General features: G+C 34.5%; 1 protein-coding gene across 2 annotated transcripts in view; it reads left to right on the forward strand.

Annotated features, from left to right (window-relative positions):
• Nucleotides 1-17,812, forward strand: part of Ser (protein serrate) — a 351,449-nt gene that overhangs the window by 274,107 nt on the left and 59,530 nt on the right. For both annotated transcript variants that reach the window (XM_074181003.1, XM_074181004.1), the window contains one exon: nt 14,779-14,912. In XM_074181003.1, coding sequence (XP_074037104.1) covers nt 14,779-14,912 — 134 coding nt within the window. The remainder of the gene's footprint in view (nt 1-14,778; nt 14,913-17,812) is intronic.

Genomic DNA, 17,812 nt, shown 5'->3' on the forward strand with positions numbered 1-17,812 from the left:
AAATGTTAGGTAGTTTCACTTTTGAAACAGCAATTGTCTCCAAAAAACATGGGTCATAATTATGAAAAAAAATCGTATTTTTTAATATTTTTCATTGTTGTTCAATTGTTATCATTAGAAAATAATTCTAATATCACATTGATGATCATAATAAATTTTTTGAAACGTTTGTTCAATTGAAATATAAATTCTTAAGTTTCAACATGCAAAGGTAATCATATTTTGTTAAATTAAATTTTATAAACATTTATTCAACAACAGTATAAATTCTTGAGCTTCAACATGTACATCACACAATCTTCCTTTTTTATATTGAAATAACATAATAAAGATATCTTCATTATTTCATCCATTTGCATTTTGGGTCAGAACTTTGATCAAAAGATCATAGAAGTTATTGACTTCTTCTCTACAAAGACCTTTAGCTCTAGCCACGGATAAATCTTCAGCGTGTCTGATAGACAGCTCCGGATTTCGTTCAATAAAACTTCTGAACCGTGCACCTGAACCTTTTCTTGTTGTCAAAATCCAAAATAGGATGTTTTCCTAAAAAAAAAATGTTTACGTTAATGTATATATTGGAAACTAGAGACATCAATTAGTTACTTGTGATACGCTATTTGAAACTTTTGGTATAGTAATGAATATTACTGGAGTTTTATACCAACACCAAATCGTTATTGTTAACACTTCGACACGTGTTTCGATGACCAAGTGATCATCTTCGAAAGGAAAACGAAACTACGTGTCGAGGTGTTAAAAATAATGGTTTAGTGTTGGGAGAGAAGTTCAGCAATATTCAATAATTGGTTAATTGAAAGTTTGTAATGTCGTGTAGTACATGATCTTTGATACATACCCAGGATCAACTTTGTTGTATTTCTAGCAGCATATCGGCTTCGCAATGTCCTCGATGGAATCCCAAATTGTCGGGATATTTCCTTTATCCCCATGGTTTTCTTGCCCATTTTATCGAAAGCTGACTGTAGTAGGTTTTCTATGGTCCACGAACATACTCGAGCTCGCACTCCTTCCTTTCTTTTATAATTTCGTGACATAGTTCTGCTGTAATCATAAATGACAGTGTATGGAGGGATAGATGCCCCTACACCTACACCTACACCTCGAAAAATCAGGGCAACTATCCTTTATGATAGGGATAGATTCCCAAGTATTTTTTTTTAATAAATTATGAAAAAAAATCTATTTGCACCTAGACGTAGACTCAATGAACCAGTATATTGACGTAATGAAAAATTTAACGAAATTTATCACTAATTATACAATGCAAAATACTAACCTTTGAACCTTTGACGTGTTCCTGAATGACGTCGCGGAGATAAATACACGCACAACTACATCGCACAACTGTCCTTGGGTAAATGATGTACGAGGTGACTGCGACTCCTACTTATAGAATTTATTCTTAGTAACAAGTTCGGGAAGTAAGCTTTTTAGTATATGAGGCATCTATCCCGCTGGGGCTTCTATCCCGGTTTTACCCTACACACAGAAGTTTTTGATGGCTTGGTTTACATGATATGTCTTAATCTTATCATTATAAGATTTTTATCATTATATATTTTTCCTCTTCCTAGTGTCATTTGACGTAAGGCAGTGACTAGTGGTTGAAAGGTTTTCTTTGGGATTCTGGTCAATGCATATTCTTTAAAGTCTCTGTGACTCCATACTGCATCAAAGTGTCATTCTGCAAGAGCATTAAGCATATTGATTTATAATTTTTCTGGCTTTCAGATCCTGCTTGTCTTTTTCTGAATGATTTGAAGTACTTTTGGGCAAAAACGTTGAAATGAATTCATGATTACTTGATATAGTTCGAAAGATTTTATTTTTCATTAAAGAATTATCGAGTTTTCACATAGGCAATTTCAGAACAACGCTGGTACCTGATTACATGTTTTCTTGAATAATTACATTTTCGGTTAATGTTATAGGTAACTCAGTTCTTTGTTAACTGACTTGACAATAAAAAGTCTCATTATGATAGTCAAATTATTTTATAATTCACAATCACAGTTTCCGCATTGAAAACCATCAGCTCAACCTTGACTGAGGACTTCAAAATCTCAACAAATTACGCGTAAGAACAAAGCAATTTGAATTCATTGTAACTATATTAGCTGTCATGGCAATTTTACACCCTAATATAATAAAAACTTAATAAGACGTGGGAAATGACCATAATGCAGCTATTATCCTAACAATAAGTGAATGTGTATACATGACGGAAGCGAAAGAAGGATACGCCGGACTCAAAATTGTTAAAAGCGAGTCAATTTATGTTTGAAGAAACTGCATTTCATAGTCTCGTGAGCTGTACGAGAATTAATGAAAATTCTAAAAACGTATAATATGAAACCAGCGTCCGTAGAAGAGTTCTAATTTACTAACGGTTGAGGGAGACCTTAATAGTGGATTACGCTGGAAACTTGAACTCTTTCTACGGGTCACGGCACTCTCTTCGTAATTCTGTTTGACGTTTCGAAATAGGATGAAATTTGTCTTACCAGGAGGAACTCTAAAGATCATCTCAGAAATATTTTTCAATTGAAGAGTAAGTGGTAACTGTATCATTTCATGAATGGAATGAAGGAAAATTACTACCGATGATCAAACTGTTTGTTCTACAGTGTAATCGAAAACTTTTGCACCATGAAAGCATTTGAATAGGATTCATGGCGAATTATTACGATTATGAAGCTCAAAAAAGCGGCTGTTTTTTCATAATACTCGCGACCTGAAATCGATCGAAGTGGGAACAAAATTAGTCATTATATTTAAACAATATGTGACTTCTTTTTTCGGAAGCATTTATGTTTATGTAATAACAGTATGTTAGATATTCATTTGAAAATTATGGAACCAACTTAAAACTGATTTGGATATAATTAATAATGATGCAACTAAATCGTCTGAGATAAATACTATATAACTGAAAATAATCAGGAAACATCAAAGTTGATTTGATTCATTAGTTAGATCTACAATAAAATGCCTATAAAAATATTGACTAGAGCACAAAGTGAATCAGTGAATTTTTCAATTATTAACATGAGTATGTTAAAATATTCAAGTAACGTTATTCCGAAAATAAATCTATGTGAACTTGTGCCCGTGAATGCTTCGTTTCGGAGATACAGGGTGTTGACATTGACTTTTTTCTGATCGTTTTTTAGAAAATAACTCTTGCAGAAAATTTGTTATTCGCACGAAATTTGGTACCCGGAATTTTTTTGACGTGGGAAATCATAATTTCGTATTAATTTTCATATGACGTCTAGATGACGCTGCGTACGCTGTAATTATTTATTTCAAATGTCTATATCAACTTGTGAAAATAACTGATATTGCAAAAAACTCATGACAAAAACCAATCATGTTTTGAAAAATTTCAACAATTTGTATCTCGAAAACAAATGATTCTTGGGAAGTATACGTCCACTAGATGTTACATGAAAATTAATACGAAATTATGATTTCCCACGTCAAAAAAACCCGGGTAACAAATTTTGTACAAATAACTCATTTTCTGCAAAAGTTATTTTCAAAAAAACACCCTGTATCTCCGAAACGAAACATTTCCGGACACAAGTTTTCATAGATATGTTTTCTTATATGAGTACTCAGGTACTTATAAAATAGTTGTCCTATTAATTTCACAAAAAACACTGATATTTTTTTATGGTATTGGTTGCATCATCAAGTGGATGAAGAAATGTTTTTAACCAGTTGAAAATATTGCTTCACAACGAGTTTATTCGATAGAAATCATGTTAATGTAAATCCTAATATTACAAGAGAATATCTCTTCTTCTTTAGTGCATTCAGTGGATGTGATCTACATCCGCTTTCTATAATAGAAAAATAATAATTTTATTGAAAATTATAATGATCATCAGAAGTTATATGCAGCAGCTGAAGCTTTAATTGTTCAAAAACCACTTGAGAAACTACTTTCCACTGACAATATTGATTCATTCTGTACTTTACACAACCTTACATAGCATCAGCTTCAAAAAACATGAGCGTGTTTTCATAAATACACTGAATTCATAATTTGATCTTGAGTGATAGAACCAGCAGATTATTTTTACACTATTTGCAAGCAACTGCGCATTATATTCACCTGACAAAAAAATGTGCAGGATTTTAAGATAATTATCTTCAATCCCTGTCGAGTACCTATCTGTTATTTTTATCATTCATTGTTAAATTGTAATTTTATATAATTAAGAAAGGACTACACAATTTAACTCATTAACCTTCGACAGAGGATGAAGCGAAATAAAATATGAAATTAGTTTAAAATCGCCAGGTCAACAATAGAGAAGTTATGCTATGGGGTTCCCATTTGATAGAATAAGTATACTTTTTTGCTTAAATTCTATAGAAGTTTGTTCTTTATTTCAGTATTACAAAAAAAAAATATTATTTTTTGCAATTTTTCAAGATGAGCATTGCACTCAATAACATGCCCTGAGACAATCTGAAATCTATCAATTTCTAATACAACATTTTCGAGTTTGGTAAATCTAGTAATTTTGGCAAGTCTACCTAAGAAGCTTCTGAATTTGCTTGTAACAGTAACGGTTTTCATTTGGCGTGAAAATTGCTTTAAAAAATCCAGATGGACTATTTATGAAACCGTTTAAGGCCACCCTGTGAGGGTTGTGGACACTAGATACCCTGTGAGGACATATAATTCCCAACTGGAACGTTTTTCTAAATGTTTGATAAAATAGTCAGTTTGTTGAAAAACGTAATCATGGGAAAAATTTCATTTCCAATATGTTACCAATTCTAAGTTCATCAACATTAATGTCTCCAATAAAAGGAACACCTTGACCTCCGTATGGAACATTTCACTCCACGAAATTCTCCGACATGCATGGGAGCTAATTGAAAATGATTAATTATTTCGCCAATTAGAGAGAGAAAGAAACACACATTCGAGCGCTTCCACAACTGTTCTTATAATTATAAGGTACACACTGCTCTAGAATTTTTGTTAAATGATTATGATGAAATGTTAATGAAATCATTACTGCCTTTCATTGGCTGACGAGTTTGTACTTTCGTCCTGCTTCTGGAGCGGTAAACAATCTATCGTTTCTAACAGAAACTGTCAGGGATATATTCTTCTGTAACTATTTGCTTTCCTTTCTGTTCGTAGATTTCCCTTAAATTGTATTTGATAGGAAAGTTATTGAATTCTGAAGGATTTTCTTCGTGAATTCGTGATAAAGAATTCGTGAAAATTGTTCATTGTATCGATGAGTTTCATTTGATTTATATATTCATTTGGGATTGTTGCCTGGTGGGTTGACGTAGGAGCTTTGCTCCACGACCGTTGTGTGAACTGGTAGTTCGAGCCCCAAGGCTGGACCACCGATTCTCACCTATCATCACCTTCGTGTTAGGAATCACACGATAAAAGTGAAGACCTCGTTATTCCTTAACTCGCACAAGTTTCGACTTTTGAGAGTTGTTGTTCGTATGGAGGCGACAGCTGGTTAACGGAAAAACTTTTTTTTTCAAACAGATTTGAATTGTGTTAGTACAGTTAGAGTCTAGCCACTGCCATAATCATAATATCAAATCATTTAATTAGAAATAATTACTGTTAAAGTATTATGCAAAGTTTCAATATTTAATCACAATCATATTTGAATATTTGTTTCGATTGGTTCTATCAGATTAGGACAATGACAGGAATTGAAATTTTTGAAATTATGATGCGTAATACTACTGGAAAGTCCATAACTTGCCGTATCCATGAATTTTGCCTACAAATTGAAAATAAAAACCAATTGAAAAAATTAAATATTGATACTGAGCTTTTTCAACTGGTTACCGTTTAGGAAAACAATCATGTTCCGTTTTCAAAACCTGTATTCACTAGGAAAATCTCGCATCAAACTGAGACAGTTCTAATTTCTATTGGCACATGTCAGAAGAATGAAATACCCAGATGTCACACGCGACAGTCTACATGAACACACATACTGAATGTTCCTTGAGAATTCAGTTAGTTAAGGTTTATATTTCCGTTTTCAACATCTCTTCTCCGTAATCGCAACCAGGTATGACCCATTTCTACAGAACTATTCGAAATACACTTGTTACCTTCTATAATAATATATGCGGATTTTTTGAATTTTCTAATCTCTCAATGAGTTTCTTTGTTGATGATTTTTGTTTCACTCTATTCTTCAGCGTGGTCACCAGATCATTTTAGAATATGCTCCGCTAACCCCGATCCTGACATCTATCGTCTCTTTATATATTTACGAACAAGGTATATTGTAAATACAATCTTTCGTTCTTTCTATTAATTTATGTTTTATATTGTTCAGATTGTGGAAAGTTATAAAACCGAAAAAGCAGTATAAAATGCATGATTTTTTCTGAATCGTAATGAAATAAGCTTAGGTACCTACCATCAAGTAGACTGAAACTGAGTGGATTCGAAAATCAGAATACAACTTTTCATCATGATAGTTTTTGCATTACTCGCAAAAATATTCAATAGTGTGTCACTAATAAGTTAGGTTTTTTCTCAAAATAACAAAAATAGTTACCATAATGAGGAAGCCCCATTTTGTCTCATGTTAACAACACGAACTTTTCGAATTCATTTGAATTTTTTTAGAAGAAACGAAATCTTAGAAAGTCCTGCCAAAATGGCCTAAATCTAATGAAAGTATTAGACAATCACACTAGGGAACCGATAGTACTACCTTGCTACGGGTTTATCGAGCATTAATCAGAACCAAACTGGATTACGGATACATCGTTTACTCTACGGCGACAATATCTCTTTCAAAGTCCCTAGGTATCATTCAGAATCCGGCCATAAAAATTGCTATGGGAGGCGTTCTGTACCAGTTCTGTGGAAAGTTTACTTGTTGAGCCGGGAGGACCACCTCTCGAACTACGTCTTCTCAACCTAATCTTAATATATGCAGCAAAAAATATCAGCAAATAAAAATAATCCCATTTATCACAATACATTTTCTAATCGCTTCAGTGAAACATTTGAATACTACCGATATCACTTCCTCTTTACGCTAGGATTTCCAAAATACCAAATGACCCAATAGTAAATCATAACATTCTCCCTCTGAACATAAAGATACTTCCCCCATGGACAATAGCCCTTCCTAATTGCAATACCAACCTGACCCATTATCCCAAGAATGATACTTCTGCAATGCACGTAAGAAGAGCTTTTTCTGAAGTGGTCTCCAAGTATGTGAACTACTCCCACATATACACGGATTCATCTAAAACCAGTGAAAGTGTAGGGGCTGCAGTGATCACAGATCATGCAAGCTACAGTTATCGACTACCAACAAAAGCTAGTATTCATACGGGAGAAATATTCACCATAGCCAAAGCTCTTGCGTACTGCAGGGGACATAGGGAAGATGCCGTCGTCTTCACCGACTCACTGAGTGCTATACAAGGTATACAACAACTATATCCCAGAAATTCCCTCCATATGTGTATCAAAATAGAACTAAAAAAACTAACTGAAATGGGAAAACGTATTAAAATTGTTTGGATTCCTTCCCACGTAGGAATAGTTGTCAACGAAACTGCTGACACACTAGCTAGAAAGATTAGCTCAAACACACACAGTATATCAACTCGCTGTGTACCACATGAAGATTTGATCAATAAAATACGACAAATGATAATAAATACACGTAGGGAAAGGTGGCAAGCTCTGGAAAATAACAAGCTTAAAACAATCAATCCTAGCTTAAACTTCCAAAATTACCTATCACTTTCTCTAAAAAATCAGACAATTCTAACCTGTCTCAGGATTGGCCACACAAGGTATATCCACCAGCATCTACTGAAGAAAGAAAACCCCAAAAGATGTATTTTTTGTGATGAAGAATTACATGTGAAGCATATCAAGGTGTGTCCTGACTACAGAGAGGAGAGATTGTCAACACAACTAACTACCTGAAGAACTCAGTGATGCCTTGAATCCAGATAAATTTGAGATTTTACCTAAACTATCTGATATCTTTAAATATTGTACATCTAATATGATTTTAATGTGATTCAAATTGTACTACACCGGTAATAACCTTTGTAGTTGATGCGGTTATATTGAATACAAAAAAAACCATCAACAACACATACATTATTTTGGCATTATAGACAGATACGAGAAATCATAGGAAATAAAACTACAATATGCACCTATCAAAATTTCTGATCAGATGATGATGATGCATAACAAAAATGATTTTTCGAAACATTCATTAATTTTTTGTATGTCTGAAGGAAATCATACTGAAGATACTAGCTTTGTGAATTCCTATCTCGGAAAAGACAATACGGGAATAAACAACATTATCATCCTATACAACTGCAAAAAGTAGACTGCAATTCGACTGCTTTCGATATCAGCCAATTCAATCTCAAAAGTTTTTGATTGCCGGCATGACTAGACATGCGATAGCTACTAGACAATTCGCAAAAAAATCCCTAATCAATACCTCTGCACGCCTCTGTCTGCAATGCTCGTACCTCGTACTCCTACCATATCGATCGAACATGTTCTGTGTTCTATTAGAAAAGTCATTACGCAGATAAAATTATATCAATTGTGGGATAAATTGTATCTAACATAAAGCAGATACGTCAATTACTGAAGAACTAAATCAGATTTCGATTGGGAATTTGTACTGAAATACGTGAGAACGTTTCCTTGATCTTCGAGGAAATGTTCTGAAATCTTTGAAAATCTTATTTATTGTACTGGTGAGACTTGTACTCATACCATGTTTGCCATTTATTTTATTACAGGAACTTGAGAGCAAAATACATTTGGAAGAATTGTTGAGTTTTCCTTTATTTGTAAGAACTATATAATAATAATAATAATAATAATAATAATTTATTAGAACTATTCGTTCCCCACCCTCACGCTCATGAAAGCTAATAACTCTGATGTAGTCCTTGTCGACCACCAGAGCAAGACGATATTTACGTGTCGAGATGGAAAAAAAATCACCTACATCATAGACATAACTATTGTAGCAGACGCAACCATTAAACAAAAATAAAATGATAAATAGAAAAATACACCCCCTTAGCCATAGAGATGAAAAATATATGAAGCAAGAACGAGTAGCAAAGATACCAATTATCATGTCAACCACAGGAGTTTCACCGTAATCGTTTTCTACAACCTACAAAAAATAAACACCCATCCATCCATCCATACATACATACATACAAAAAGGAGTAATATTCAAAAGGTGTGACATGGACCGTAAATTTTCAGAACCCCTAACATGAAAAACAAGAAACGTTTCCTCCACTTGGATTTATCCCGTGCAGGGAGCAGATGCCACTAAGGACAATAATAAACTCAATAACATTAGAGACTTTGGCTTATCAAAGCCCTGATTTTCTCTTTCCTCAGGCCGAGTGGGCTGAAGGGTTCCTCATTTCTTGCCAGGATGGTGTCTTTAACATCTTAGTCTACCGCAGTCGCGTGATGGGTATAGATGTTCACGACACAACGTGCAAGGCCTGCCGCGAGGCGCCCGAGACCCTGATGCACTTGCTATCAGCATGTCCAGCATATGCGGTCTCGGTTTATATCCATCGACCCTGAAAGTGTTATATTACCATCTACGGCACTCTTGCGGTATTGACGAGACCCTGGTTTTGCCCTACGCTCCGGGGGATATTGAATCCGTTGTGGGGAACGAGAAGTGCCGAATTTATTTGAAACTAGTCGTTCCCCACCCTCAGGCTCATACAACCTAATAAGCCTGATGTAGTCCTTCTCGACCACCAGAGCAAGACGATATTTGTCGTGGGGTTTTCAGTTCCTAGAGAGACAAATATCGTCCGAAAAGAGGAGGTAAAACGGATAAAATATCGATATTTTCTCTTCGAACCCCGCACTCTATCCAGACTACTCTGTCAAGATGGTTGTTCTGAATCCTTGGTGGAATGATACTCTCTCTACTCTCGAATGTTAAAGTCATACCGGCTTGCCGCACTAAGGCAGAAATCTTAGCCGGACTGATGAAGAATGCTGTCATTCTTAGCTCACTGCGCTTGCTCAGGGTATGAAAAAACTTTTGGTAGCGTTTTCAAACTCATTTTAGTTCACTATGTATTTCAAATAATGTAAGTAAATATCACAAAGTATGTTGAACGAGTTTCTAGATTTTGGGCAATATTTCAAATTTTATCATAACAAAAATGATAGCGAAATTCAGTATTCGAGTAGAATGTTCACTTGAAGAGAAACTTTTTCTATGATCCTGAATGAGATACTGAAATATTTCAAGTATTTATTGTGTCTTCTCAATCGGAACATCATACGAACTCTTACTTTTTTAAAGGTATATTTAACTAGTGAATTTTTCGATTCCAGATCACCTGTTTTTCATGATACATAAAAATTAACCCAGTCTTCCCCACATATTTAGTTAGTGGTGTGATGCAAAAGTAATTGAATTTCATATTTAAATTTTCCACCATCAATCTAGCCGTCAGTAGTTAGTTTTTGAAACAAAATAGTCATCTTCCCGGAAACTGAAACACATTATTCTCATTATTCATAGAAAGACAATATCTTGGATTATTGGTTATATCTAGCACACAATGTACAGTACAGTATCTATCTATTGTCATAGTTAAACTCAGGAAAATATTTGTATTCATTAGTGTTTCCTTCATAATTTTTCAAAAATGTTGAACCGACACAACTCTAATATTACAATTCTAAATCTATCCAAATAATGTACGTTTTCGGTCCAGGTAACGATTTCCCTGGAAAATATGTAAACAAAACTTCGAATAGAGAAATTTTTGTACAGGAATTTTATTCAAACGTAGTACTAGCCGCTTTTTTTCAGTAGAATGAGAACCCATTGTTAAATAAATTCTGTAACTACAAATATTAATTTTTTCTGGCTGAACTTTTGTTTTGAATGAGATAAACTTCAATTAGAACTGGAATATTCTATATCTCCTCTTTAAATTTTCACCAATTTTTCCAATTCTATATTATAGAGTAAAATAAAATTCATGTTTACTTTCTTCCATATTTTTTTCAGTTCCTACCTTCTTCACATATGTTTTCTCATAATGAATGTTATTGTCATGAATCATGTGAAGGATATACGAATCTTTTCATTCATTTTTAGTGATGATTCTTCTTTGAGTATGTAATAGGATATCCCTGTGGACAACATCAAGCCGATCAGAATATAATGGATTCATTTCATAAAAACTACTTCCAGGATATCTTCTGTTATTGACAGGATATTCAGAATTAATTTCATGTTATTATACACGTATATTGTTCTTTAGCCCATTAAAACAGAATTAATTTTAGGAGTTGTAATTTCTCAGACTTTCTACAATATGTAGAAACTGAAGTAAACAACTTTTTTGCGCCATAATAATCTCAACATGCTATCCAAGTACCTATATCCTGATAAAATGAGGTGAATATTCAATTTTCGCTACGAACATTCAATTAGCATTTTTTAATTTTTTTTTTTAATGTTTGTACACTCGTCCTGAAGATATGGTCACAGTTTCACTTGTTTAGCATATTGAGTTTGTTGGTGAGAGGCTTAAAGGTTACAAATGTTTTGCGTGTTCGGCGATTATCTGCTATCGAAAAAAAAGGATCAAAGAATTTGCATCTAATTTTGGGTGAAAATTGGAATTGAGTGCTCAAAAACACTTGAAATATTGACAGTGGCATACGGTGATTGTACTCTGAGTCAGAAAAATTTTCACAAACACAGGTCGAGAAGATGTGAATAACGACGCTCGCCCTGAACGACTCAGCACATCAACAACCGATGAAAATGTTGTGAAAGTGAAGAAAATTGTTATGGAGAATCGTCGAATCACTATCAAAGAAGTTGCTGAGGATGTCGGCATATTGTTTGGCTTATGCTATGCAATTTTTTCGAAAATTTTGAGCATGAAGCGTGTGGGAACAAAGTTCGTCCCGAAATTGCTGATTTTTGATCAAAAAAACCGCCGCATGAGGTATTGTTAAATGAAGTCAACGCCGATCCAGATTTGCTTAAATGGGTCATAACTGGTGACGAATCATAGGTATATGGTTGTAACATTGAAACCAAAGTCCAATCGTCCCAATGAAAGAGCCCAGGAGAACCGAAACCAAAAAAAACACGCCAAAACAGATCAAAAGTCAAGGTTTTCCCCACTGTTTCCTTTGATTACCGTGAGGTGGTGTGATGCACCACCTCGCATGGTCGTACGGTCAGTAAGACGTTTTTATCTTCTAGTTATGTGCCGCTTGCGAGAAACAATACGAAGAAAACGTCCGGTATCTTGAAAAAGCTATTCATGGCTTCTGCATCAGGACAACACACCTACTCACTTATTGCTTGTTCGTAATTTTTTTACCAAAGATAACATCGTAATCATGCTTCAGCCACAGCATTCACCAGATTTTGCACCCTGCGACTTTTTTCCTGCTCCCAAGATTGAAGAAACCCATGAAAGGACAGCGTTTTGCGGCGATTGAGAAAATAAAAACGAATTGCTGAGAGAGTTTGAGGACAAATCAAAACTGTTTCGAGGATTGGAAAAAACGCTGGTACAAGGGTATTATATCTGAGAGCGACTGATTTGAAACCGTGCTATCAAATATAATCCACTCATCCCCGTCAAGGTTGTATGAAGCGACGTTATCAGGCTTACTAGAAATTTTTAGATTTTGATTGGAGGTAATTATGATTCAGGTGCTCATCAGTAGCACCCGATCTAGAGAGGGGCAAACCGGGAAATTGCCCGGGGCGGCAAAATTTAGGGCGGCAAAATTGAGGGCGGCGCGGCGTCGGCGGCGAAAATTTGAAAGATGGTTAAATAAAAAAGAAACATAATATATTACTATTGACATCACAGAAATTTCACATCATATTTTAGTAGATTACAAAAATTACACCATCTATGGATTAATGCATGGGTAAAAGGCGGCAAATATTATTTTCCCCAGAGCAGCGAAATAGCTGGATCGGACGCTGCTCATTAGTAGGCACTGTTCTTTGTGGTATTTACTCGTTGACACTGTTAGTGTGTATCGTCTGTATGTTTAACTATCGATGAATCAAACCGACAACCTTGCACTTTATATGCTCTCATCAATTCACGGACAACCCAAATTATGTCCAGAGGAATATGATATACATCTAGCAGGGGCCTTACAAACCAGTACAGAGTGCTATGAAACAAATTGTGGAAATAGAGGATAGTCTAATACTCATGACGTCAAATCTCTGTCGCTTTCAAAAAGAGCAACTTCTTCCGGGGTTTTTTGGGAAAAATACCTCGGAAAAAAACTCTGACAATCCTACCACTGATCTCGCCTGTCAGTATTTCAACCCATTTCTGTATATAGTGTTTCGTCACTTTTATGGACACCATCCCATTTGCATTCATTGGCTCTGCTCAATTATCGAGTTATTGACGGTTTGTTTCGAATTGGGTAACAAAACACGACAAAATCGCTGCTTATTACATGTAAACGCGAAAGTAATAATCACCCGTGTTCGCCACCCGTTTGCCCTGAGGCTGCGACTACTTTTTCCGTTCCCGCGATCCTCTTTATCATTTTGTCAGTAGTTAAATAATAATTTATCGATCATCTTCACTATTACCATTAATCACGGGCCAATTAACCCGATTTTTTCTCGGCAGAGCTTTCGAGTCGGAAACATCGCGCTGCAGTCTTTTATTAAAAAATTTCGTCAATAAATTCGGTGATTTGGATTCGGATCATGCAGAAACTTGTCTTGCAGACGTCGAACGGTGTTCGGGACTCGGAATATTTCCTCGTAGCTGTTAAAAGGCTGCAGGCACTTGCTGTACATCGGAAATTTATGGAATGGTTGGCAGTGCCAAGGAGACCCAAAAATAAACTTCTCGGCAAAAGGCATCTTTTATTGCAGGATTGCAAGTTCTGTTGTGTATTCATTTTCTACATTTTTTTCATCAGTGCTTTTTCTGAGAATAGCAATTATGTAGTATTACTCGTCATTACTTGCTCTGTCAGTTTAAAACTAGTTTATTTTTTGAAATCGGACCAGCCAATTTCAAACAACAACGAAACAAACAAATATGAATATTACAATTTCAATGTTCAATAAATGTTCAAAATGATAAGCTTCTTTCCAAATTTATTTGATACAATTTGGAATGTTTCTGTGGCGATTTTGTGAGTTTACTTACTATCGGAACGAATATTCATGAAATAAATGTAATAGAACACTTGACTAATTGAACGGTATTGCTCGAGAAAGCTATTTGCTTCAAGTCAAATATAACAACACTTTTTCAACTCAAACTTTACAAGTAAACATCTTACAGAAAACATCATTAGTATTTTTGTGATATCAGTGTATTTCCTTCAGTTTTTACAAAGTAACTCAACCTTTGAACGAGAAAATTGAAACTGATTTAATTTGATACAAAGCGGTTTCAATAACTCAATATGTTGAAAGTACTCAATAGTTTCAGATAACCACATCGCAAAAGTGATATTTTTTTAAGAAAATTCAAGCGGTCACCTTCTTTTATCTGGATATGCTGCAGTCGTATGACTGAAATTATTTAGAAAAATTCAATTGAGTTATTAATTAATGTTACGATTAAGTGAAGAGAACAAGAGTTGTTTTCTTTGAGACATCTGCATTGTTCTAATCATTTCTTTGTCATTTTCAGGTGCCGACCTGGTTGGAAAGGGGACTTTTGTGATCAATGTGAACCGTATCCGGGATGTAAACATGGGTACTGCAACGGGTCTTCCTGGCAATGTATTTGTGATACCAATTGGGGTGGAATACTATGTGATCAAGGTGAGAATAAGCATAAAATGTTTGGGTGAGACAGGATAACTATAGCCATTATTTCAATATTTTTCTGTAGAACACTGATTTTTAAATTTGAGAAGTACATTCTTTCACTTGAAATAATAATATGTGGATGTAACACCCTCAGATAAAAGGTTACAACCCTAAATTTTTTAATGAAAAGTAGAGGGTTTTGATACATATGAAAGATCTCTTTAAGGTTGACAAAATACACCGCACTAGCTAGTACTGTTTAGATCTAGGAAATGTATAAAAGAGCATGATTTTCACTAAGTGCTCGTCAACTAAACTTAAATAAAATTGTCTTTTCAAGTATGTTGGGATTTGAAAGGATCACAGGGCTTCAATTTAGGAACGGTTCTGTTTCTTTATTTCAAATACTCATACAGCACTTTTTGTAAACTGTATTTTGCTGATGATTTAGAAATTGTTCAACTAATCGACTCCATCAATGTCTTTGTAGAAAATAAACAGTACACAGATTTGGTGTATTTGCAACAATATACTGCTCAATGTATATAACAATATGTATAAATATTATATATGATTCAGTCGGGAAGATTCGTATCTATACTATTTAAATAATTATATAATTGATGCCATCCTGAGTCACGTAAGTTCTGTCAGAGATTTAATAATTGCATTTGATATTCGTCTCAGCTTTTTTGAGCACAACAATTTAGTAGCATCAAAGCTAATAGAGTTTTCTGTTTCATAATTGGACCCTAACAATCTTTCACCAATATCCGGGCTTTAATAGCATTTTATATTGTATTCGTGTATTGTAATGATAGATTTACTATTTTTTGCAACCTCCTCTCGATATACCCGTCTCAGAAATCTATGGCATGAAAAAAAATTAAGTTTCTAATTTAAAATAGATGATATTTTGATTGTACTGAGTTGGCGCAGATGATCTTTTGTTATCGTCAAACCATTGTTAGAAACGATGTACTTTTTATCTGTAGCAGACAGTAATATGTATCTCAAAGTACCACTTTATGTTAGCGGTAGAGATTTTGCTGGCATCAATTGTTTTTCTTTAAAAAGTATTCTTCGGTACTTGTTCGAAGACTATTTATTGAGATAAGGGATATCTTTGAGGGTATCTTATAGAGATTGGTGCATACTTATACTGGGGGTCTGTTTAAAATTTTTGCATTACCTTCTCCATGGATCTTTCTTAGGGGTTTCTTGTTGTCAGTTAGAATTCTTTTGAGTTGATCCCAAATACCTGATTTCCTTGCCTGGTTGGAGATTTCTCTAATTTGTTGTTTCATCTATGCCAAATTTTCTTCTCAATAGGAAACATTCCTGTTTGATCCCTGGCTAAATTTGGAACAATGTTTGTTGTACGTAGAGATAATAGCATCCAAAATCGGTCTGCTTCCAACTCTTACTGTAGAATTCCTTTTTCATTTCAAAATAGTTATATGACTTGAAAGGAATATAATATGTATATTTGTTGATGTTCTTACACGAGAAACATCGTTTTCGCAATATATTTTTATCTTATCAATGGATTCATGAAGGGCAAATGAGGCTATTATTGTTAATATTAAAGCTACTGGTACAGTTTTGTGTGCAACATTTTCCACACATAAGAAGAGGTCCAATGACGTAAGACCAGTTGATCTGGCTGGGAGACATTTTATGGTTTTCGTTGTTGATTTTCTTGTTGAATTTAAAAACGATGACATTTTGTAATCAACAATGGAGAAGCATTTCAAATGATGTGTCACGTTTCTTATGAAAATTTAGGGAAAACGCAATCCTAAGGGTGTTATATATATATATATAGATAAATATTACGCAGTGGGATCTAATTAATTTTTCCAAAGTATTTCGATTTTTTCATATAGATAGATGTAAACTATGGCTGAAGTAATTAATGTATTCAATTGAATAGATCCAAACTGGGTAAGATATAACTGAGTTGAAGCAAATTTTAATTTTATTACTTTCATACCTGACTCCTCTTTTATTATATTTGTCTGATGAGTTCATATAGGAAAAGTGATGAAATTTTTCATCTCACACAATATTCTGATGAATTTTACTGCTGTGGAAAGTAATTTTCTGTGAAACCTGAAGTCCGTTACCCAGTATTTCGTATGAAAAACCTAAATTTTTCGTACGATGTAAACATTTCAAATTTACCCAATATTCAATGAAAAAAAATTGAAAACATGGCACACTTCCCATTATTTCTATGCCCTAGGCTGGAACCCAAAAACCTGTTAACCCACAAACCCTTATATTCGAGTCTTCAAATTGGATCAAATAAAATTTAAATTCATTCGCAACATATCCCAGCCCCTTTCATTAATCATTTTAACGCACATGTTCCCCGAAACGTGTCAAAGGGTTAGTTTGTTAGTTAATCACTTGTTCAAACGCCGCACTTACTTTCATTGTGGACGGTAATCGATAGGGGGTTGCAAAACTCCTGATCAAGTGCAGAATTGTCAGTGTTCACCACGCGTGTCAAAATCTGTCTACATGTCGATGCCCTCTGAAAATTTACCCTCTGAACGACTGCGGTCTAGTTTTTTATGTTTTTATGAATAGTAGATGACTCCCTTTGGACGATTGGGGTATTTTTTATGTCTCTCAACAGTTGCACGAGTGCTTTGATACATCTGGTCCATTCGCAAGCTCTGTCTTTTGTTACGATTTGAATAGTTCATCTCGAAGAGTTTTTTTGTGTTGGTGTATCAATGGAACAGTCATAGACCTGAGTACCTACTTTAGTAATAAATGAGACCTGTTTTCACCATTATCGGGAATATAAAACATAGATTCACATAGAATCAGAAAGTTGTCCAGTCTTTATGTTATGAAAGAAATATTCAGTCTATTTATGAAAAAATTGGTTGGAACTG

The sequence above is a fragment of the Leptinotarsa decemlineata genome, unplaced genomic scaffold, assembly GCF_025532065.1.
Source record: "Leptinotarsa decemlineata unplaced genomic scaffold, Ldec_3_MD MMD2_tig00026307_RagTag_RagTag, whole genome shotgun sequence".
In the NCBI taxonomy this organism is placed as follows: domain Eukaryota; kingdom Metazoa; phylum Arthropoda; class Insecta; order Coleoptera; family Chrysomelidae; genus Leptinotarsa; species Leptinotarsa decemlineata.